Raw genomic sequence first — 24,882 nt, forward strand, 5'->3', positions numbered from 1 at the left:
AATATGGGAAAGAGGCTCACCCAGGACGGGAACTTGAGCGGCGCTCCTTCCACATCTGCAAGCTGCTGCGATGTTGTGATGTTCTCTCGCAGCAGCTCTCTTGCTCTTTCCTCTAGCACCTCCCAAAACAGGCCCCCAACCCTCCTCTTCCCATCAACGGTGGTGGTGGTGGTGGTGGTGGTGGGGGTTCTTCTCCTTCTCTTAGTCGTCGTCGTCGTCTCCCGGCGGGCTTCGTGCCTCGGCGAAGCGGTGAAGGGCAACCACCAGCAGCTCGGACCGATGCTGCTCTCGACGCTCGGTTGCACGTGTGTGTGTGTGTGTGTGTGTGTGTGTGTGTGTGTGTGTGTGTGTGTGTGTGTGTGTGTGTGTGTGTGTGTGTGTGTGTTTGAAACAGGACCCTGCTGCTGTTCAGTGAGGCTCATCTGGTCCCCCCGCTTTCCCTCTCTCTCTCCCTCTCAGTGTGTGTGCTGCATTCAAGTCCGACAAGCAAAAAAAGGAAAACAAGCTTTTCGTCGAACATGTTCATCTCACTCTTGCCTCCTGTGAGGAGATGATCTGTATTCACACGCGAGTGAGGGCGTTTGAGAGAATGAGTGAGAGTGAATGATTGACTGGCGGACATCTTGACTGAGTCCATGTGTATGAGTGAATTATCAACAGGTGTGCCACAGGACCTCCCGGTTTCACTTAATTAGTCCAAACATTTCTTAACCACAAATAGTGTATCTTTCTCATCTACGTTCGCCATCTCAGTGGGGTATAGTGACAAGTTAAATGCTCTGAGAGGACCGAGGTTACATAAAGAAACTGCGTATCCATACCTGTCAACTTTTCGGAGCGCCAACCTGTATAAACTACCAAAAAAATCCTTATAAAGAGCAAAAAATCCTTATACACACCAAAGCATTTTATATGTCAAAATAACGGCAGAAAAAAACCCACGAAATTTTCAATGATATTTATTGTAGATCTCCATAATACATATGTCTGGTTAATGTCTAATCATCATTCTACTTAGTGGCATTACTGTGTTCAGAGTTGTATTCCTGCGTTACTTTTTTCACCAACTCCAAATGCTGACCCATCGGCTCGAAGTTACAGCATCCATTCATATTTACTTTCGAAATGAAAGCATTCGAGTAGACTATCACCATTCTGGGCAAAAGCAAACGGAACTACCTGTTGCGGGGGGGGGGGGGGGGGCGGAAAATTTCAGAATCCGTATGATTTGTGCGATACGGCCATATACGTAAGATTCACCACAAAATCCGTATGAACTATGGCTAAACCGTATGAGTTGACAGGTATGGTATCCACTCTGCCATTTTTTTCTCCAATGTCGAATATGTGCCCTCGTTCCATAAAGTTGCACGTAAGTGTAGGATAGCAAAGGGCAGGAGTGAAGTCGGCATCCTATGAAGTATCTGATGGTAACTGTGTGTGAGAGGCTAGCGGGAAACCGCGATAACGCCAGAAACTCCCTGACCACGGCCCTTTATTGAACCGGATGCTCCCTGGCGATGAGCCTGCCATGCATCTAATTATCTGAATGCGGAAACGTGTGTGCATCGTCCTACTTCAGTGAGTCCTGACTGAAAGGCAAAGCTCTAACCTTACATCGCTGATGACTACATGTGAAAATATGGATCAGCACAGCTTTTATTTTAGTTTGTGTACTACTTTAAGCCCATTGATCGTGAGTGCAATTATGACTTAATTGATTCCCACAAAAGTTTGTGGCGGGCAATTTACGATATTTCCCTTCATTTCTCAGAGGATGAAGAATGAATCTGAACAACAAAATTCAAACGAGTGCAGGTGGTGTGCATCTATGAGGCTGCGCAATGATTTGGTACTGTTCCAAATTCGTATTGTTCAGCCTCTGCGCTCTCCTGAGTGCCTTCCCACTTTACTGTTTTTTGTCCTTTTGGGCTGCATGCTACAGTGGGTTTGCTGCAATGTTTTTGGGCTGCTGTAACTCACATTGGACAAATATAATCAGCAGGCTGCAGACTACAGTGAGTTATAGAAGAAACTCTCATATGGAGTCAATATTCCCGCTGGAAACAAAATGAATCTGTCCCAAAATATGACCATTATAAAAACTTCTATAAATTGTCTTTGTGTAGACTTATGTTCAGTGTCTTTGGGTGTTTGTACAATACAAATTCAATATATTTTTTGTTTTCACTAGAGTACAAGTGTTGGGCTATGCCAAAACCAAAATGTGTGAGATCCAAAACAAATGCTATTTTCATGTCAAGCTTATGCTGCATTTCTTCTTTTTTTTTTTTTTTTTTTGTTTGCAATATTATTACAGTCACGCTTTCTTATCACACTGTTGCTTGGAGTCTCATTATTTTGGAGCCACAATGCAATTCTTTGGAGACATCCATTATCTGAACTGCTTTATCCTCACGAGGCGTGCTGGAGCCTATCCCAGCTGTCTTCGGGCAGTAGGCGGAGGACACCCTGAACTGGTTGCCAGCCAATCGCAGAGCAAACTTAGACGAACAACCATCCGCGCTCACACTCACACCTAGGGACAATTTAGAGTGCTCCATTATCCTGCCATGCATGTTTTTGGAATGTGGGAGGAAACCGGAATACCCGGAGAAAACCCACGCAGGCACGGGGAGAACATGCAAACTCCACACAGGAAAGCCGGCGCCGGAATCGAACCCTGCACCTCTGCACTGTCAGGCTGGCGGCCAAGGTTCCACTGAATTTTATATATATAAAAATGAATTTTGTATATATATTTTTTTTAACAAACCCAAAAGCCAGTCGTGCAAACTCCAACGATAAACACATACCAAAATGTCATTTAAAAGAACCGCAAACTAATTTCCTTCTCTGGGCTCTCTTTCCCACTCCCCGCTCATTGTTAACTTTCGTTCTGGTCGTCTGGTTGACTCCGAAATGAGCATCGAGCCGCAGAAGAGCGTCACTTATTCTGCAAGCATCCTAACAACAGATCATAACTCGGCGCCTGAGGCAGTGCAGCAAAAGTCACATGCAGGTGAAAAGATGGAAGCTGTACGTTTCACCCTGTCTAACGTTGCCCCCCGCCCCAAAAAAAAAAGAACTGAAATGTCCCTTCTTGACACATCTCTCACTGTACCTGAATCTGAGCACTCCACACCTCTTTTGTGGTGACCTTCATCAATGTCCTCCGCTCTTTCCTCAGGAGGCTCCCTACAGTAAAGCACAGTCATAATATTCTCCCCCCGACCCCTCACGCACGCTTAGCGTACGCGCGTCACACATGCTATCATCCTCCCAGGAGCTTCCCCAGGCTGCATATTGCACCAGCAGTATTCTGCAGTAAATTATTGAGCGGGTGCATGTTGATAAATACGATATACATAAAACATGAAGGCAATGCGCCTCGATAACTGCGCAGGTTGAAAAGGCTGTACGTCAACTCGGGACTCAAAAGTCATTTGTCAATTTGAAAGTGCCCTTATTACTTCTCAGTGCCCCCGTGTGAGAGCTGTTTGGGGGGGGAATGGTGCACATCTACAATCGGGACACACTGTGCTGTATTTGTTGACTACTGTAACAGTAGCATGATAAGCTATTTTGGCCCCAAATTTATCTCCTTGCGCAATGAATATTCACATTTGACTTGTCAGCTACCCGTGCGCAATTTTCTTTTGACAGCGCAGGAAGGACTTTGGCAGGGGGCGGATCTGGGGAATGACTACCCTGGATTGAAACCCTCAGCGACTTTTTTGGCTACATCCGTCATGCGTGTGTTCTTGTTGCATTTATAAATATCCAGAATCGTGTTTTTGTGGGGGCGTAACACTTCAAGAACCGCATCTGGACTCACAAACCTGCTCCTGTGAGTGACGTGGGTGTCAGTAAATGCGTTTGGAGTTAGCTACCTATTAAGTGGCTAACCTATTAGCCGATGTTGTGACTGCGTTCTGAGTTGTGGCCATTGGCAGCTGGTGAATTAATGGGCTAATTACGTGTTTGTTAGAAAAGGGCCTTTGCGCCCTTGTGGGAGTGAACACAGCCGACTCGCTTCCTGGGAAATAGAAGCGGCTCCCCTCATTCCCTTTAAATTCAGCGTAGGAGAGGCGCATGATCGGCAAGGCGGAAGCATAAAGCGGACTGCAAGTAAGTGATACGCTGAAAGATGTATTTTTTTTCCCTTAATTGATAGATGCGTTTTACATACACATTAAGGGCTGTTCGCAAAAGCACAGCATGTTCTTCTTATTAGTTTGAACTGTGAGTATAAATGTGACAGGTGAGAAAGTAATCCCTCACTGGCCGGAGCTTTTACTTAAAAAATATATATATATACTGTATATATTTTGCCCGAGGAAAAACACCCAAAGACAGAAGGTGTGACCAACGAGGGGTCAAACATTTGCCACGCAGCACCCCTAACCCACGAAAAAGGTTTCCATCTTCATATTTGACTGTCCGGATGTTGTTAGTTTGGTTATGTTGACCCTTTTTTTCCCCATTGCATGGACACTAACCAATCTGTGGGAGCCAGAATTCTGTCCGAACTCCAAAGAATACTGATGTCATGACTTTTGAATTGTGTTTTTAATGCACTGTTGATATTCTGTTTGTTTGTTTGCTTGTTTTTAAATAGCAAACACCCCCTTATAACCTACTGTAAGCGCCGTTACAAACAAAACATATCCAACGTCCCCCAAGTGGGACATAATAATATACACAATTCAAACAGCTCAAACCGCCCCCCAAGCAATACAATTTCTGCGCATTCCGCGATCTGACCAAAGGACACTTGTTAAAAACTACAAAACCTTCCAGTTTCTTCATACAACAAGCTATGACGCCTCTGGCAAAGTAAAGCTGTTGGTCCTATTAGTGGACTCCCACGCCATCAAAACAAAAACAAACCAGAGAGGCAAGAGTCAAAGCCGCCCACACAAGAGTTCCTGAAAAGAGAGAGCGGATGAATGTTTGATGCGGAGGAATAATGACTTTGGTGAAGTCGTCGGGCCGTATTCTAACAACATTCCCCTTCCTGACACGTTAGTAGAAAATACTCTCGTGGAATGGCTGAGTTTGTTTCAACAAGTTTCTGTCGGGGGTAACGCTTTGGCAAGAAATGCAATTCCTAAAATGACTCTTCAATATTGTCTCAGAAAAGTTTTGCAACCCCCCACCCCCCACCACAACCAACTAAATAATAAAAGGCATTGTTTATACAATAAAAACAGCATGGCATAATATTGCACTTTATAAAAACAGTCACAATGAAATATAATTTAAAGAATCAATCAGTTGGTGCGTCATGATTACATCATTGGAGTCGCTTCTGTCATGTTGAATGCAGCGAGAATAGAAAAACAACAACACACGGCTGAGAGCAAAACCAGAGCAGCTTTAAGTTTATGCGAATTGGCAATCGAGTGGCAGTATAACAGTGACACAAACAAGTGCTTACCTGGTACTCTAAGTTCTCAGTAATATTGTTTTTCTTTACAGGATAACGAAAACGCGCCTGTGAGTATTATATTGTCTGTCTGTATGTGCTGCTGCACCATTTGTTTTCAGATATCCGTAGCTTAAAGCATTGAACCCACCACACAGATGCTCTTCGTTAGCTGTTTGATGTTTTGTATTGTTTGCTAGCATCGAGCTCAGCGGACCATCCCAAGGTTAAGCTATCCGTTAGTTTTGTGGGGTCTCCTAAAAAGTGATGATTTTGGTGGGACGCCTGAGATATTCATGCATTAACGCAAGCAGTTATTCCTCTTTTGACTCGTTGTTCTTGAATGTTCGCGCTCTATTATGCACCACATAGTGTAACTGGAATGACAAACGAAACATGACCTTGAGTTAATAATATAATGTGTGTGTGTGTGTGTGTCTGTGTGTGTGTGTGGTGGTGGGGGCGGTGTTTGAATTCAAGTATCAACTGTCAGCGTGTTGAATGGCTATCAAATAGCAGCCCGCATTGCGATCGGGCGTTGGCTAAAAACAGAGCGCTCGGGAAGTCTTGATGAGTTTGTATTGGGAGCAACCATGTGTGCTTACCTGCTTTGCATGTACGCGCACACACACACACAAGTTTCAGTGTGCAAGTGTGAGTGCATGCGTGTGTGTCCTCCAGCCCAGTGGCCTCCTGCTGTGCACTGCCCATCAGCCCTTTGGCTGCCGACCACGATGATGGCAAACTGAAAGAAAGAGCAAACACACTTTCTGAGTAGCGTCCGTGCGTGTGCGCTCTCTCATCTGGGCCGCGTGAGTAATCTGCTCGCCATCCCGCTCGTCAGCCTGCGGCCAAGGCGAGCTGAGCTCAGAGGTGGCACGGGCACTTCACAACCAGGGCAGACATCTTCCTCGGCGAGCGCCTTCGTCACGGCACCGATGCACGCGTACACAAACACACGCGCGAAGAAGCGGCACGAATGTGAGCAATCACTCATGGTGACATGATGATGCAAATGGCGCAAAGGGACCCATCACACGACCATATCAGCCATGAGAGACATTTTGTTCGGGAGCCAGCAACATGATGAGATGGTGCTAATTGGCAGATATTGAAGATGGTCTAGCCCTCCATTTTCTTGTCCAGATGAGGGTCTCGGGGGGCAGTTAGAGCGTACCCTGAGCCGATTTTGCATGAAACGTGGAGTACACTCCTAATCGCAGGCACGTGTCAACAAACAATCATTCGCGCTCACATAAACAACCTTTGCGAGACTTCACTGACTCTAAAATGAACATTTTGGAAACGTGAGAAGAAGCTGCAGTACGTTCTTTTGAATAAGTGCTACAAAAAAAGGCACAGAAAGCCAAAGAAAAAGCACAAACAAATAGGAAGTGCATGGCCCTGAAAGGACTTTTTCTGAAAATCTTGGTAGAATTCCAATTGTGGGACCTTGAGTTGAATTCTTTCTGTGACGATGCCCACATCGGATTCAAGCATTACATCAACAAACAATTTCTTTGGCTTTTATTTTATTGTCATGAGTAACAAAGATGGGCAAATGTATCCGCATAAATAGTATACATTATAAAGTATACAAGATATTATAATTAGGCACTGTGGTTGACATAGTTCGCTAAGGGCCTGAATGGCGATCGGATCCCACAAACGTAGACTTAAACAAAAGCCTGCGCAAAAATATTTAATACAGAAACACACCGACAAAGTATAAACAGAAATTACTGGTCAAAAGAACAAGGACAACTATACATTTACAAGAAGCGCTTGCAAAGGAAAAAGAAACTTCCGAGATATAAACGAAACGACAAAAAGTCCAAACAAAAACATGAGCAGGATCAAAGACCAAAAAAGAAAATAAATACTTACGAAGCGGAAGGCTAGAGCTCAAAAACAACAATGACGAGATGGAGAGGTCTAGAAAACAACACTTGAGCAAGTGCAGCAACAAGGACAACAATCCAACAAGAGACATCGGCTCTTCGCAGTCCTTCACCTGGTGATCAAATTGGCAGCAGGTGTGCACGCTGGAGGAAACGCCCTCCACTGCCACCTGCTGGAGACACACAAGAACTGGATCATGACAATAATGGGGAGTCCATTTGGTGAAAGCTGCCAGAAATATAAATAATGAAGTTAGGTATTGTACAGGCGTGAAAAAATCCTACTTAAGCGCGGTCGCAAAACAAAGTATTTGTACTTGGTTACATTATAAGACTGGGGGTGATTGAAGGCGGCCAAATGAAAAGAATAGAGAAATTCTCTTCGTAAAAATGGTGAAAGTCAACATAAAAAGGTAGCTCACCTGCAAAGATTTTTTCCCCTATAATTTTGATGTTTATATTTTACAGCTAACAAATTCATCTTGTCAAGAAATATTCAAAATGACCTTTAAGATGGAAATCAAGCAGAAATTGGCCTTCATAAAACCATTTTCCTACACGTTCCTACAAGCCTGATTTAGTTCCACTTTTTAATAGGAACTACTCAAATAAATGATCCAATATTCCATGACCGTCTAACGCATTGAGATCAACCTGTAGATGGTTTTCAGTGTCTGGCAGCAACATACAAATGACATCCCGCACTCCATGTTTTCCTTCATGTCGCAACTAATTGGAGGTGTTAACGTTTTTGCATCTATCCTTCAATACAATGACTTGAACTGAAGATTTGCATGACATGGCCAGGCAAGGCTAGGGTGAGTAATAAGCTGGTGACGTTGTTTTCCGTGCGTAGGTTAGAACAGTCCCGCGCCTACCGGCCCGGACGGAGGTGAGTGAGTCACCAGAGATCAGCCCAAGCAGGAATAACAACAGAGATGCATGGGAGTGTGGGCATGCAGGAAGTCGACTTCCTTTTGTGAATTGATGGATGAAGTAGAGATTGAAGAGGAGAGCCTCTCAGCCAAAAAAAAAAACCCCTCAAGACTTGGTAAAGCAGCATGTGGTACTTCGCTAAAGGCTATTCTTGTGCACCGTGTTCCATCCAGCCATCTATTGTAAATTAAACATTCAGAGCCCGACAGCAACTAGATACAGTATGATGTTACTGGACTTTGGTGTTAACTAGATATGAAGTCGCCACTCCCTTACAAGCTATGTGGTTTGTGTTATGAGCTAAAATTCAAGCTATCAACAAGCTAGTAACTTGTAGCTTGTGGGATACTCACGGATTTTATTTGTCTACTCTATACCTACTGTACCTATCTACAGCTAAAGTTCAAGCTACCAACAAGCTAACAATTTGTAGCTTGCGGGATACTCACAGATTTTGTTTACTCTATACCTACTGTACCTATCTACAGGTAAAATTCAAGCTACCAACAAGCTAATAATTTGTAGCTTGTGGGATTCTCACAGATTTTATTTGTCTACTCTATACCTACAGTATCTATCTACAGCTAAAATTCAAGCTACCAACAAGCTAATAATTTGGAGCTTGCGGGATACTCACAGATTTTGTCTACTCTATACCTACAGTGTCTATCTACAGCTAAAATTCAAGCTACCAACAAGGTAACAATTTATAGCTTGTGGGATACTCACAGATTTTATTTGTCTACTCTATACCTACAGTATTTATCTACAGGTAAAATTCAAGCTACCAACAAGCTAATACTTTGTAGCTTGTGGGATACTCCGATTTTATTTGTTTACTCTATACCTACAGTGTCTATCTACAGCTAAAATTCAAGCTACCAACAAGGTAACAATTTATAGCTTGTGGGATACTCACAGATTTTATTTGTTTACTCTATACCTACAGTATCAATCTACAGCAGGGGTGCCCAAACTTTTTTGACCGAAGATCTACTTATTCGATCAACCAACCTTCCGCGATCAACCCGTTAGCGTGCACGCGCGCATGCGCACGCACTTACACACGCATGCCATAATGAGCAACAGCCTGACGCGGAGGCATGCGACGAACTTTTGCTACTGTCGTAGCTCACGTGTACTGTTTTAAAATGCTTCTCCGGATTCCCATTCTTTGCCCGCGCCCTCGGTGAATTGTACATGAAACAAACTGAATGAGAATAATGATAACGATAAAAGGTATAGCGCAACAGCTGCGATCACAAGCTGCAATTGCAGACTGCTGAGCGCTAACAACAACTTCCGGTGACGTAGGTCCCACCCCACTGTAGGTTCAAGATGACCTGCTTTATTTTACTCTATTTTTTAAATACTTTTTGTGAATGTGAGACTGGTGGGATGATACATAAAATATATTACTAACATGCACAGAGACAAGAATATGTTTGTTTTTTTTCCTCTTCACCCCTCGCGATCGACTTGGGACCAGTCCGCGATCTACCAGTCGATCGCGATTGGCACCCCTGATCTACAGTATCTATTTATCTGCTCTGTACAATTTCTTTATTGTAGTAATATACAGTAGGAAATACCAAAGCCAACAAGGCAATGTCAAGGCAATGTCGTGTTGGATGCTGTGTCAATGTACTTCTGAACAGGCGCATAATACAAGAGTGACATAACCCACGCAGAGTGAAAAATGACCCCCATATCGTCAGGGGACAAAGGAATGGAACAAAAGTGACCGTGAGCGGCATGTTTCTGGGTCAGCGCCAGTTCTGAGACACTCGAAAGATGGCCGGCGGCCTCCCGGGGGCACGTCAGTGGGTCAACACGAACAAAACCACCGGTGGCGTCCCGCCAATGTCAGGAGAGACAAACATAAGGGCACATCGCTCACGCTCGGGAATGCATCTGTCATTAAGGCTGACTAATTTTTGCGTTTTAACGTCTGCCTCGACGCAGCGCATCAATGAAATGATCAATAATTGATTGTTGACATGTAGACTGGAAGAAATCAGCAGGTGTGCAGGTTATTCATACCCACCCTTGGGTTGAGGATTTCACCCAGCACATTAGGTCAAGATTTTGGTCCAACAAGGGGTAAAAACAATCCACACTGTTGAGTTAAAGCTACCGAAAAAGGGGTTACCGGGCTATCATTATAGTTGCGGTTTAATAAAATGCCGACCATTTCAAAGAAGAACAAGAAGAAACTGTCCCCCATCACACGCTAAAATATGCTAACTTGTTTTATCGACCCAACTGGGGGTTATCAAAGACCTGTAAGTCGTCAATGAACCAAGGAGAAGGAAAAGAGGAAGAAGAAGAGGACGACGGTCATTTATCAGAGGAGTAGGAGGATGCGCGACTGGAATTTAAATTTTCCCCCTCGGCCACAAAGTGGGATCCTGGTTGAGGTAAGCCATTTGAAATTTGAAAACGTTTTGGAGTTTTTAGCATTAGAACAGCTGCAGACAGCATGCGACTGCACTTTTACAGGTCAGTAGACTGGCAAATACGTGGAGATGAAACGTGGGTGTGTGGGTGTGTGTGTGCGTGTAACCCTTTGGTCAGGAACCAGATGATGTTGATCTATTGCTAAATAGTGCAGCCATTTGAATCAAATTAGATTTTTCATCTGTTGGACTATTTTTTTTTTCTGACTGACAGACTGATGATAGACGGACACGTAAAATTTAGTGATGGAAGCGCAGTTAAAAGAAAATGACAGACTGACTTGTCTGACGATTACAGTTTGGTTGGGCGATAAAAAAAATGGATTGATGATGGTGGACTGGTGCCCGTGGCGCTGACGGATGATGAATGACGGACCGGCAAAATGTTGTCAATAACACAGAATCTAGCAGAAATTTAAATTTCCGAAAGCTCGCGCGCAGGCACTCGACAAAAAAATAAATAAATAAAAATGAAGCCGGTGATTTTAGAATGCTTCATTTTGGATGCACGTATGCAAGGAAGTAAAGAGAGTTACAAAAGGATGAAAAGTGGAGCGACATGAAAAGCAGAGTGAGAAGAAATGACCTGACAAAAAGGTGGGCGGCGTGACTATAAATGAAAAGGCTCTCACACATCATGAAGAAAAACAGCCAGCAGGCCCGTGTCGTCCATCAGTGAGCGTTCCGGTTCCCCCCGATGAGCTGAGGCAGCAAACCAGGAGGGAAGGTGAAAGATCAGTCATGGCGGAAGTGATGAGGGAGCAAAGTGAGCTCGGGCAGCTCAGAATAGTCCGCCTGGGCAGATGAAATCGCATTTCATTGTACAATGTTGCTCTCTTGTTATCGTGTCAAATAAAAATAGAGTTCGACAAAGAACAGGAGCTTTGTCTGGGCTTGTCTTTTTCCCTCCTCTCTTATGTTTTTCTTTTCATCTGCAAAAAAACAAGTGCCGAAAGGTGACGCCGCAGACTCTCGTTCTGCATCATACTTTGGGTCGATTTTTTTTTTCTGTCCCTTGGACAGATTGTGTCTGTTCCATTTTCTTGCACCTTGTGCTACAATGACGATAAAGCTATTCTGCTTCTGAATTTTGAAGCATTTGCTAAACGTACTCGCAATTGATGTTCACTTTTATCAGGCTCCACTTGGAAAAAAAATCTGAGGTCATGCAACACCTATTAAGCGCCTGGTGTCAGTTATCTAAATAGGAGGCCAAGTGTGCTTGCTTCAAGCTATTTATTTTCATTCCCAGTTCCCCTGTAAATCTGGCATACAAAAGGGCATCATGCATTATGTTTAACCAAAAATGTTTCACCAAACTCTATATTTTCATAACACGATATTCAGCAGTCTTAATGCCAACATATCATGTGAAATACCATAAACGGGCTAACGGATATTAGCAAAAACATTTCGGTTATTATAAATCTTCAAATAACTGCTACTTTAACATTCATTCATCGATTCATTCATTTTCCGAACCGCTTAATCTTCACAAATGTCTTGGGGGGGGGGGGGGGGGGGGTGCTGGAGCCTAACCCAGCTGTCTTCAAGCAGTAGGCGGGGGACACCCTGAACCGGCTGCCAGCCAATCGCAGGGCACACAAAAACTAACAACCATTCACGCTCACATTCACACCTGGGGACAATTTAGAGTGTTCAATCAGCCTGCCATGCATGTTTTTGGAATGTGGGAGGAAACCGGAGTACCCGGAGAAAATCCGCGCAGGCCCGGGGAGAACATGCAAACACCACACAGGGAGGCCGGAGCTGGAATTGAACCTGGTACCTCTGCACTGTGAAGTCGACGTGCTAACCACTTGACTCCTTGACTACTTGACTTGACCCCTACTTTAACATAAAACAAACAATACTGACGGCGATATATTCTCCTGCCTGCCTGTATATTGGAAACACCCACTGAAAAACAGAGGTATAGTATAGAAATAAGTCAAGCAGAAATTGAGTCACCAAATGCACACGTTCCCAAGCTACGAGTAAAATCGACTAGTCCGTACAACCCCGAGCGTCCACTAATCTTGTTTCTCAAGGACAAAAATCACAAGGTCCAAGGATGCGACGGGCGGGCTGGCGCGGTCATTGGCATTCGAATGGATTCCCGTGATCCTCTCTGCTCGGCGCTTTGTGTACTACTGCGCCAGCTAATGAGCGTTTGCAATCGCAGCCAAGCGCTGAACGCGCCGCCCACAGTGACGGCGCAAGAGCCAGAGCGGGCACGGACCCCACGACGGCGCCCGGCTGCGGTGGGCTTTCGGTGGGCTTTGCGTTATCCCCTTAAGAATGTGTTTGTGCACATTTGTCACATGCGCCACTTGAAGCTCGTCGTCTCTGCTGGGAACGAAGCGGATGTATATTTAACGACCGCATTTACGGGATGAAGTATTACTTTTATTTTTGGCTCTTTTTTTTTTTGGATTTAGGACTCGGTGACCTTTCAAAGTGTGTGTGTATGCGTGTGCGCTGAGAAGAATCCATCTGCTCCTCTCTGGAAACTTCATCTCCCTTTCAAACCTGAAGGCATGCTTGTCCGCTCCTGCAAAGTTACCGTCTGAATTTTCCGATATGAAATCATATACTGTAATACAACTCTTTCATTCATTTCTATCTTTCATTCATTTCTGCTCATAATAGTTCATTCCCATCAGGAACTTGATGTTATTCACTCTATTTTGCGTTTGTGATGATGCGTCATCGGGAAAAAGCAATATGTTCAATATTATATTTGTCTCTAAAACGGATTCCGTTACTCGCTTTCTAGCATATTTACAATTTAGAAAATTAGCACAATGTCATGTCCGCTTACATTTTATTTTGTTATTTAACCGTTATTGATGCATGAAAGGGTTAATATTGGGGTTTAAATGAAGATTCTTGTTATAGTCCATCTATGAGTGAGGATCAACTTTAGATGCCTTTGAAACTTCACAATTTACCAGGAAAGTTGAGATTTTCCACTGAATTTCATATTTCATCTGTGCTGTATGTGACACATACGCACAGCACATTTGACAATCAAGTTGCATTCAATTCAAATTTATTTTATGGTTACAATTAATTCATATTTGTCAAGCTCCGATACTACTTTTTAGATTTAGAATATATATATAAATTGAGCACAAGCATGCAAATAGCAAAAAATAAAATAATTGTACGAGCGCTTGGTGACAGGGTGGACATTTTCGGCTAATGTTAGCATTTAGAGAGCACGTGGTGGACCTTCACTTAGGATGCTGAATGTATTTTAACTTTCTCATTTTTATATCAAATTTGATCATTATGACAGAGTGGACACAGACACACACACACACACACACAAAACAATGAGAGTTCACAAAACAACTGTAAATATTCATTCTGCAACTGCTTAGGCCTCCGTTTAAGAAAGACAAAATGTTGGTCATAATGTAACCGAGAAAAAAAAAAGTTTTCTTAGAAGAAGAGCATCATTATACCGTATGTGTGCAAAGGGGTGGCCATTTATAAAAAGACCTCAAGAGTTTCATTATTCTGCTACATTTTCATGATGTCTCAGGGATTCTGATGGCACCAAAGTCCCTTTACAGTAAGACGGAGGGCAAATGTATTCAAGTAAAAGTGGATTATCCCGCTTTAAACTGACGATTTTATAAGTGTCTTTTCGGCAGCAGGGGCTTTACTCGGAGACGGCATGCAAATGTCAGGGTGAACAAAAGGCATCGGATTGATCTGCCTGCCAGGAGTCCGAAGAAAACGGCCAAGTTGTCCATGTTGTTACCCAGCAGTGGCTTTGATTAATCCACCTTTTGTCCTAATCCAATCTCAAATCCACTCCATCTCCTCACGCTCCGTCTACACAAAAGAGATCGTTTGCTTTACTGAGAAAACAAAACAACGCCGGGGTCAGCTACTGCTAACTCCCTCAAGGCTGGGGCACCGGGGGCTGTGGGATACTGAGCTATGCTGAGGATCAGCGTGGGCAGAGAAGAAAAAAAAAAAAAAAGCTCTCACTTGACCGGGCAAAGCAAGGGAGTATGAGGAACGGTGTGGAAAATGTGATCACGGTTTGGGTTTGAGGCTGTCAGGAGTAAATAAAGACAAGGCGGCCACGAGGCATTGAGGGCAGGATTAGGGTGCGCTGCGGATGCCGAGGCTGCTTCCATTGCTCATTTCCACCTTTGTGCACCACAAGCACGAGTGAGTGACTTTAAACTGCTTAGTGTCAGCAGCAGTAGGGCTAAGACTGCAAATACATACATAAACTCCCCGGACACTTCTTTAGGTAAGCCTGTACAATCCGAACACATCTAATACATCAGCGGTTTCATACAAAAATGTACGCAGTCCTTTGAGGATTATCTTGTTTTGTCTTTGAATTTGTAAATAAATACCCTTTTTTTTGGTATAAATCCTGCCTTGTGTCCCAGCTTCCCTGTACTCGGGGGGGGGGTTCCAACGCCACAACAACGTCCGGTTGGTGACACCTGACTTGGACATAAGGTTGCACCGCGGGATCGGTTGCACCATCCGTTCGAACTCATTTTCATTTTGAGGCTGTCAGGAGTCATTTTCACGTCACGTGCTTTATTCCCGTATTTTCTGCACGATAAGGCGCTTCGGAGCATCAGGAGCACCTTCAACGAACGCCGATTTTAAAACCGTTTTCATATATATGGCGCACCGCATTATGAGGCGCATAGAATCGAAGCTACAATAATGGCTACAGCTGCATTACGCATCCACTGAATGGAGCTATGCTAAACGGAATACAATACAATAAAGCTTCATTTATATAGAGCCTTCAGAACCGCTGCAGCTGTAACAAAGCACTTTGCAGAACATTTAAAATACGACGTCCAAGAAATCAGTATATTGATCCATGTAGAAGGCGCATCGGATCATAAGGCGCACGGTCGGCTTTTGAGAAAATTGAATGCTTTTAGGTGGGCCTTATACTGCGGGAAATACGGTAAAAGTCATGGTATAAAACCGTTTCTACGAGGTAACTCGATCCCATTTTTTAAACTATCATTTCTATTTCTTTTAACTATCTGCTGTGTGCTGCTTACACATCACACCGGCAGCTGCTTATAATATTTTGTCCGACTGAGGTATGAGGCAACCAGCATGATTATTTCTGTAAAGGCAGCTCTTGTATCGGATCGCATCAGATCGCGCACAAAACAAGTTCAGACATCATTTTGTTCATTATATAATGTCTAAAAATAAAGCAAGCTGCGGATTATGAAGAGAATTCCGCCACTTTTGGAGGCCTCATGCACGAGTTGCTCCGATTCCCGCAGATCAGTGACATCACTTTCTACACTTCTGAGCTCAGACGAAAATAACTTCAGGAAGAGGAAAAACGTGGCAGCCTGTTGAAGGCGTCCGTTGGGGCTTACGGGAGGTTGGTCGTAGACGAAGTTTGGTTGGATGTACCCTGTGTGGTTCAAGTGACAGTTCCCTTTTTTTTTTTTTTTTTTGCGCATGTTGATGCTTTTGGAGTTACATGCCATTCAAATGAATTGGAATCGGCCACTCGGACGTGCAGTGTAAATCCAGCCTTAGAGAGCTTCAGGGTAGTTTACAGTTCACGGAGAAAAAGAAAAGCACCTATTTCCTTCTGCGGTTTTATTTTGGCGCAAAGCGAGCGGGGTGAGGTCAAGTGGAACGCACGCGCTCACGCTAAATTGGACGTTGGTTTGCCCGCTTGCATGCAAACACGCAGATGGAAACTGCAAACTGCTCAGCGGGACGCCTGTTTGCCATTCAGGCCCGTTCGAGAGCTTCCGAGTGGAATAAAAGCTCGCCCAAAAGAAAATATGATCTGCGCAATAAATTAGAGGCATGTTTCGCTTAGCCCTCGCCCACCATGTGTCATCCCAGCTTTTGTTTATATTGGAGACAACATACGCTTTTGGAAAGAAAAAAAAAAAAAAGCATTTTGTCTTCTCTCTCGGCGTGAGCGATATGCTGCAGGCTCGCATGCAGCCAGGAGATAAAGCGTCTCCCTCACTTCATTCCAGGCTTTGATAGCACTCCTGGGCTACTTTTATTCAGTGATGAGTACTTGTGTGTTATCAGATGAGAGTGCGCATAATAGCCTCCGCCGTCGTATGCACATGGAGGCTGCGCCAGAGTGCTGTGGGTGGATTAGGAAGCGCTTTTTAGCCTTTTTCTTAAAAAAAAAAAAATCTATATCATAGCAGCAAGATATCAAATAACGGAAATACGGCAATAAGGCCACGGTCGCCACGGCAACCATTAGGGCAATCATTTTACCTCCACCATGGTTCACAGATGAGCTTGTGAGTTTTACGTGATTAGCCGATCCTTTCTTTCTCCAGACGTTGTCGTTTCCATTGCTTTGGTCGAGGTTCATCTTGGTCTCATCGGTCCATAAAACGTGGATGCAAAACGTTTTGTGGCGCATCTCGATACTTTTTCTTGGCAAAATCCAGTCTGGTCTCCTGATTCTATTTGTTGATGATGGAGGGAACGTCATGGCTCAAGCTTGCATGGCTGCTTCTGGAAGTAACCCCCCCAGAAACAAACGAGAACTGAAAGAGGCTGCAGTAAAGGCCTGGAAAAGCATCTCAAATGAAGACTGCAACAGTTTGGTGAGGCCGTTGGGTCGCAGGCTTCATGCAGTCAGTAAGGCTTATGTCGCCAAATATTGAACGGCATTCACTTTCAATTTGTTTACTCATGTCCGTTCTAATACTTTTGTTCACTTGAAAGGCGGGTGGCTTCAAATTGCCGTTCCAATACTTCTGGAGGGGACCGTGCATGGAGAGAGTAAAACTTCTCAGTATGCCCGGAAATTTTAGTTGCTCATTAAATCAAGAATCAATGCCTGTCATTGTTTGTTGCATTAATTTAGACATTTTCAGCCAAAATTTGAAAAAAACAAAACAAACAAAAAAAAAAAGGATGTATTGACTTTTTAAGTCACATTCTTTTATAATTGTTTCTGCATTTATTGTAAATGATCAACTAAAAATTATTTTCTCAAATATTTACAGAAGCGGACATTACAAATAGTGAATTATTTTATTTATTTTTTAGTATTTTGTTTTTTGTACCCCTTCTAGACATGACCTGGCCCATCTGCCCAGATTCCAAAACAAATGAGCACTTAAGTTTAGTGACGTGTCAATGGACGAGTGACATGTGACATGTCGAAGCCACGCGAAAATCATAAAACAGTTACTGCGATGTATTTTTCCTTAAAAAAGAAAAGAATTCCCTTGTGTTATGAGTTTTAGGGCAGGTATCATTGCACAATGAAAAGCAATAACTTGCGCACAAAAGCAAGACTTTTATGCAGCTCTGACCACTCCGAGAAATTCGGCTTACCTCAAATTCTTCCGCAAGCTTGACAACACAATGCACTGCCGCGAATGATACGGGGCCTGCTTTATTTAAATGCAGATTAGGAAACAATTCAGTTCATCCAAGCATCTCGGTAACACAAAGCACCAATCCCCAAATATCTTTTTTTTTTCTTTTTTTTTTTGCTGACCACTGCTCCACTTCACTGTAAGCTTGTTAACAGCGCGGGCCGGGAGAGCCGATTAGGACGGGTGGCCGCTCCAGTTAAACAGTGTGGCCCGCGATGCACGTAAACATCCCGAGCAAATGTCGAGGTGGGGTCACGCAAGGGCTGGATTACAGAACGTAAAACGATGGGTGGCCTCAGACTGTCAATCTGGGGTTTGCGCAAAAGCATTCCAACCCAACCTGCCGTGCACAACTTCAAAACGAAGATCTCAAAAGTGTAAACCAAATACAAGGTGCGACAAAGAAGTACTGAGAAGAATTTTGCTGAAATTAAGGAAGGGTTTTTTTTACTTCTCCAAGAAGCTGAAGGAGAAGGAAAGATCCCACAGTGGCAAAATGTTGCGCAACACGAGTGTGGCTTCCACAGTCTTATTTTATTCTCACCTGGAATTGGGATTGTTTCATCACAACCCCCCCCCCCCCCCCACACACACACACACACCTTGGAATTCTCTGCATTCATCCCCACAGCACTGCACATTTTGTGGCAGTAAGCATTGTTCGGTGCGTGCATACATTTGAGTAGGACACCCACCAAAAAAATAAATAAATAAAATCTCTTGCCCTCCCTCTCGCAGCACTTCAAAACGCTTCAGGCAACTCCGCTCACTATTTTTAACTCATCTTCTGCGTGGGTTTGTTCATTTGTCTTTGTTGTGCACAACATCCTGTCTGCAGTTGGTTGCGTGATATTTCATTCCTCAATGTTTGAGGGGTCAGTGGTCTTCCTGCCATAGATTAGCGTAATATGACAACTAGTATTTGTTTAAAAAAAAAAAGTGGACAACATATTACTGTCGAACCAGTTTTGAATGAAGTTGGCTTCCGTGCACGCAGGGGTAGCGGCGTGAAGCTGCGCCTCATTACGGATTCGCTCCATTTGACAGGCTCTTGATACGGCCGCGGCAAACTGAATTGAACATTTCCGTTCATACGCTTAGATCTCGTGTCACGTCTAACGAGATCGGGTGGCAGTTTCTCCTCATGTAAGATTGTACATTATACTTCACAAATACTTTGCTTCAAATCCAATGCTTTTCAACCATCAGAGGTTCGTACACTTTGTTTTCTAATGTAATGACGCTGTGATAAAGCGGTGCCTGAGCCATCCAGGCTCAGTCAATAAAGCCGCAAAAGCCAGTTTATGGCTCACCACGGGTCAGTTTTGAGAAGGCCTCGCTGACCCCAAACAAGTTTCTGCCCACTGAAATCCTTTTCCTGAGTCAACTCCAAATAATAAACACAGCAAGGCCCGGCTGAAATTCTTCAGCAGACACCCCCCCCCCCCCCACACACACACACACACACACACACACGACGTGAGCGCTCAATAAGCGTCTGCCCTCTGTGGCCTAGCACGCTTGAATCAATCACTCTGCCGTCCAAGAAGCGAGAGTATAGCGTCAGCGTGGCCAAGGCAAGACAAAATGTAAAGCTAATAATAGTCTCCAGACACCCGCAGAAAATACGTGACAACGGCGGAAATGTTCTCGTTCCCTGTCGAGATACGGCGGCCTCGCCAACCAAGCTGCGAGGTGCGGCCTCTCCCTTGTTTCATTTCCTGTTTGCCTGCTAATCACAGACCCCCATTGACACCGGGACGAAATGAGCTGCAAAACAGTTCTGGATTGCCCTCAAGCATTCTCCCCATCAACTAAAAGTGCTTATAGAGTATTGAAAACCACATCGCTTCCGTTAGCTCAACGTTAATGCTAATCAGCATCTATGTTGCAGTGCTTTAACACCGAGCAACGGGCCGACCGCAAACGGTGCAGCAACACCACGTAGAAAGACAATACTCACAGTCATATCCTTTATGTGGAATGACAAATTGTTCTTCAACTATTTACTGCACGTCACAAAAAGTGAAATTTTGCATCATTCCTTTTCAACCCTTTGGATTGGAACTATATCAATAATATTGACTTCAGTTGGCTTGTATGATGCCGACACTTTCATCTTTGGCTGCGAGCCGGTGCTTTTTGAAATAAAAATGAATGGAACTGCCTTGTATGGAACATCCCTTTGATTTTAGCTGAACCAGCACTGCAGTCGGCAAGGATGGTATTACTGCCACTGGGCACATGAAATATGCAAGTCTGGGATGTGACTGCGTATGCTAGTGTCAATATGTGTCTCGCAGCATTTCATGGTCCGTCATCACAAATGTGGTGAAGTGAGTTTTGACTTTCTTGTGAGCGGGCTTTGACAGTGGGAGCTGTGCCGCTACAGGGCCTGGTCGGTGCCCTCTGAAGACGACAGAGACAAACGTCATGGGATTTCTGCTTCCAAACCTTATATTTGAAATACTTCTAATTTGACACCCTTTTGTTTTTTTTTAAAAAATCTGGGCTCTATCCAAATCTTGAGAATGCAACAATAAAAGTCACAGAACTAACATTGCCTTTGCTGCTAACACTCTCGCAGCAGCTGGTCCGTTGACAGAAAAAAAGCTGCAGATGATGCAGAGCTGCGGGGCAACCAAACATTATGAAATAAAAAGCAGGAGCTAAGAAAACACAGAACGACATCCCAAAAGAGCCAAAAGAAAAAAAACATCCGGCGGATGCACCAGTTGTTTTGTTAGTGGTGGCGAGTCTTAAATATCACAAGCCTCCGATCCTTTCATGTCTCTCTGTCCTACATTGCGCAGGAGCAAGCAACACCAACACAGCCCGAGAAGCACAAAGTGCTCTGGAGCAATAAACAGCCACAACATGCCCGAATATTAGACAGCTGCTAATTAGAACGGGAAGGCAGATGCACTAACTTGGGGAAAATTTTAGGAAAGGGGCTAATCATCCCAAATTGGCCTAAAAACACTCGGGTGTGTCGAGGACAAAAAAACCCTCCAGAAACAATACGTCTTAGAAAATGTAGAGAGGAATTTGAGAATTTTTTTATGCTAATTAATATTTTGTGTTTTTATTTGTCACTCTCTGGAACAAACCCAGAACCGATGGATCCCAGACTCAACGGACAGAAAACAGTGTCAAGTCCACTTAAAAAGCACATTCCCAAAGTACTTGCTCAAGTCTGTTCGTTCCAAAATCAGCCGAAATTTACTAGCACAGTGCTTCCATCAACATATTGCTCATGTTTCAACTTTCATTGATGAACAGACTTACATTAGACTTGAGCAGACGTAAACAAGTCAATGTGGCGGCCATGTTGGCAGGAGCGACTGTCCCATTAAAAGGGAATGGAAGGCACGGATGTTAGCTTAGCATCGCAGTTCATAGTTTGGGAAAGATGACTGCAAAATCCCATTTTTCATTCCTGGGCAGTTCCATTGTGACTGAAAGCGAAAGTGACAACTCGCTACTTTCGTTTGAGTCGAGCTGGATAGAACTCTGAATTTGAGGTGACCTGTTTTTCTGCATTTCAGAACCTTCAAGCCACCTAACATGCCAAATTCACACCAAACCACAGAACTGTGAGGTAGAAGCTAATGACTAGGAACGAATACATTTTAAGTCACCCTCCACCCACCCTCCCCACCCGCAAAAAGAAAAACATAATCAATGATTGTGAAAATGGCTTTCGCCTCATCTTGCAAACAGACGGCAATCAACACTTTGTGCCATTTCTGCTCGGCAGAGGTAATTTGCCGCATGCTAATGAGGACATCATGTGATGAAACAAGCTGAAAGTTACAAATCGGTGGGAGCAACATGAAAGTTAAAAAAAAAAAAAAAAAAAAAAAAAGACTCCATGTAATGGTTGCCTGGCAGCACTTGACAGGGATCATGCAAGCGATAACTTACCCGTCCGTTCTCTTGTTCAAGCCCTCCAAAGATGACGAGGCCGCTGAGGCGGTGAGCGGGTCCCTCTGAATGGGTCAAACAAATTGTGTTAAGTCAGCTGATAAGAGTCAATGTTTGGCTTCGAAAAACTGCTGAGGAATGAAGATTCAGGAGGACGATAAAGGTCGCAGAGCGTCGAGGTGAACCTGCGCTTTCCGAAGCTCGACTTGATTTGAGCTTGGATGCATTTTGATTGCTTTCTCTCAACTCGTCTGCATCCATGCCTGAAAAAAGACGCCGTATTGTTTAATATTTAAAACACGCATCGACTGCGGCTGGAAAACTTTTTTTCAATCATAATATCGAAAAGGGTCAATTCAATATGAGTCTCATGAATGTCATCAACTACAACGCAAAAAAAAAAAAAAAAGTTATTGCAAAAAGATGCACACCATGCAGCATCCATTGTCTGATTATTAACACTGCAGCTGCCCGGACAAGGAATGAGGAGGAGAATCCCTTTGATAAATGAAGCCACATGCCGCTTCACTTCATCAAGACAAAGACATTTAAACTAATCACATGTAGCAGCTTGCTGTGGTAAATTGCTGTCAGCGTGATCTTAAAATGGGCAGACACCTGCAATCAAAGTTGCTTCTCGCTTCTGAATAAACATTTAAAATCTTGCCGCCGCCCTTGTCGGCTGCCGCCTCGCTGTCCTCCCCGGCGTGTTGTTAACGGTCAGCCTCAGAATAGAATCATAAATGTGCGAATGGATTTTGGAGGGTGGGGGGGGGGGGGGCATAAAATCGAACTGTTTCCGTGAATCCAAAGCAGTGCTGACTTCAGCAGAGGACGACGGACTGGCAGAAAAACGGCAGAGATAGCGAGCGGCAAAGCTTTTAAGTCTCGCCGGGCTTGGTGGAAGAACGGCAAGAGACATGAAATCAAGTTGAGATAAGACGCTCAAGGCTTGCTGAGCGGCAGCTCGCAGCATGTAAAGGACACCAATAATCCTTGACGGAAACTTCTCACTCAACTTTTGCTCCTCCATAATGTGACAACAGCTCCATGATTGATCTCGTCAACAAATGACACCAGTTCCGTGCTATATGACATGCTCTGAAGCGATTGTAATTGCTGTTGTCATCTGATTGACTAATTTATATTTACCCCACACGCTTGTGTAGTCAAGACGACGTGTGACCATGAAGCCGAGAGAAACGTGGCCGCTGGAGAAACGTTTGGGGTATCAAGCTTTCCGGTGATATTTTGAAATGAACCCCAAAAAAAGGCTTCATAACCTCTCCAAGTGAATGACCTTTGACCTTCTTGAAACCTGCTGATGATATGGGCCTCTTCAGACAGTCAAATTATGTCGCTGTTCCTTAAACTTGAAGGTGTACATCATCGGGTCAAGGAGCGACATCAAGGTGCTCCACCTCACCTTGACCAATCGCGGGCAGTGAAATATGGACGGACATGAATTTCACAACTCACTCTGGAAGCTTCAGTAAAATTCTATCCCTCACCGAGGATAAAGAATATATGCCATGAGTATTGTACTGTCTGTCTGCATGCGGTTCTCCGATGTTTGCGTTCAAATACCCGTTGCTTAGTTGTAACACCGACAAAAATTAAATCGATGTTTAATTCTTTGTTAACCCGAGTGCGATATTGAACTTTTAAAGCCTGTGGGGGGTTTTTTTGGGGGGGGGGGGGGGGGAGAATTGCTTATCTGCCAAACTCCTGCTTGTTATGAAGGCAACCGAGTTCACCCCCACAATACATCGTTCGTCTTGAAGTTTTGCTCCCAAGTGGCAGCATATTACGAACATCCAAACGACTCTTCTCTCCTAAAACGACCGTGTAGGACTTTCTTGGACTCAATTCCAATGGGAGAGAACAAAACATGTTATTTCTTCCCCATGCTCCAGACAATGATTTATGCTCTGGGTGTGCAGGGCCAGCTGGTAATCAGGCTGGAGGTCCAATGCGACATATTAAAGGAGTGCGCTTTTGAGGAGGCGGGGCATGAAGTCAAGTGCCTGCATTTGTGTGTGCGTTTGCGCACAGCAGGTTAAGAGTTCTACTGCTGGCTGACGATACATTGTCATGCGGCAGATAGCCGCAGGGTATAGTCAGCACCTGCTGCCATTCATTTAGGCTGTCAGCAAGTTCTGGTGGTGCACTGCGTCTATACATATACTGCATGAGCCAGTGAGTGACAGTTTTTGTTTTTTTCCGCCCCAAGGTGCTGCAATTACCTCTCAACCAAATCACTCTACATCTTCTAATAAAACCACAAACGCCAAAACGGCTCACTGGAGGCCGAACGTTACGTTTACAGCCCCTGACCAGATGCTGCCGTCTTCACCTTGGGACTTTAAAAAGGGCTTAGGAAAAGGAAAGAAAGTCGGGCTTTAAAAAGTGGCCTCCAGCTGGCGACAAACAGCAGAGATGGAGGCCGATGACTGCCTCAACTGAGCAGGCTAAGCGCTTCAGACAGTTACACAAGGCCTTTGCTGGTCCCACACACACAAACTACTGTGCCACCTGGGGAGAGTGACTGCTTTCTTTGCACCTCAATGTCGCAAGATAAAACATCAGGGGGGTGGAAGCTCCTACAGAGAGGTTTTAGCCCTTGCGTGATACTTCAAATTATGGAGGAAGAATCTTCCAAAGGACAGAATACCACAAATATAAAGTTCTAAGAGTCTGCAAGCTATTTAGTTTTAAAAGTAATGTTTGGCACAAAGTAATTTCGGGATCACACATTGCGGTAGATTTTTAAAGTATTGGTGATTGTTTTTCAGGGTGGCACCATTTGCAACAGGACTCAGTCTCTA

At 44.1% G+C, this 24,882-nt stretch overlaps 1 protein-coding gene and 1 long non-coding RNA gene across 2 annotated transcripts in view; both read right to left on the minus strand.

Annotated features, from left to right (window-relative positions):
* lingo3a (leucine rich repeat and Ig domain containing 3a) overlaps positions 1-482 on the minus strand; it is a 37,191-nt gene extending 36,709 nt beyond the window's left edge. Inside the window, exon 1 of the mRNA XM_086115221.1 lies at positions 21-482. Coding sequence (XP_085971347.1) covers positions 21-422 — 402 coding nt within the window. The 5' untranslated portion in view covers positions 423-482. The remainder of the gene's footprint in view (positions 1-20) is intronic.
* A 10,902-nt stretch (positions 483-11,384) lies between these two features.
* Positions 11,385-18,211, minus strand: LOC147202581 (uncharacterized). The gene is made up of 3 exons (XR_015101355.1): positions 18,084-18,211; positions 17,007-17,252; positions 11,385-11,522 (listed from the first exon to the last, which is right to left on the minus strand). It is a non-coding gene; the product is annotated as an uncharacterized LOC147202581 (long non-coding RNA).
* Positions 18,212-24,882: the final 6,671 nt, after the last annotated feature.

Source organism: Hippocampus guttulatus, chromosome 7 (assembly GCF_054856545.1).
Source record: "Hippocampus guttulatus isolate MCC_2025c chromosome 7, RoL_Hgut_1.0, whole genome shotgun sequence".
NCBI lineage: Eukaryota > Metazoa > Chordata > Actinopteri > Syngnathiformes > Syngnathidae > Hippocampus > Hippocampus guttulatus.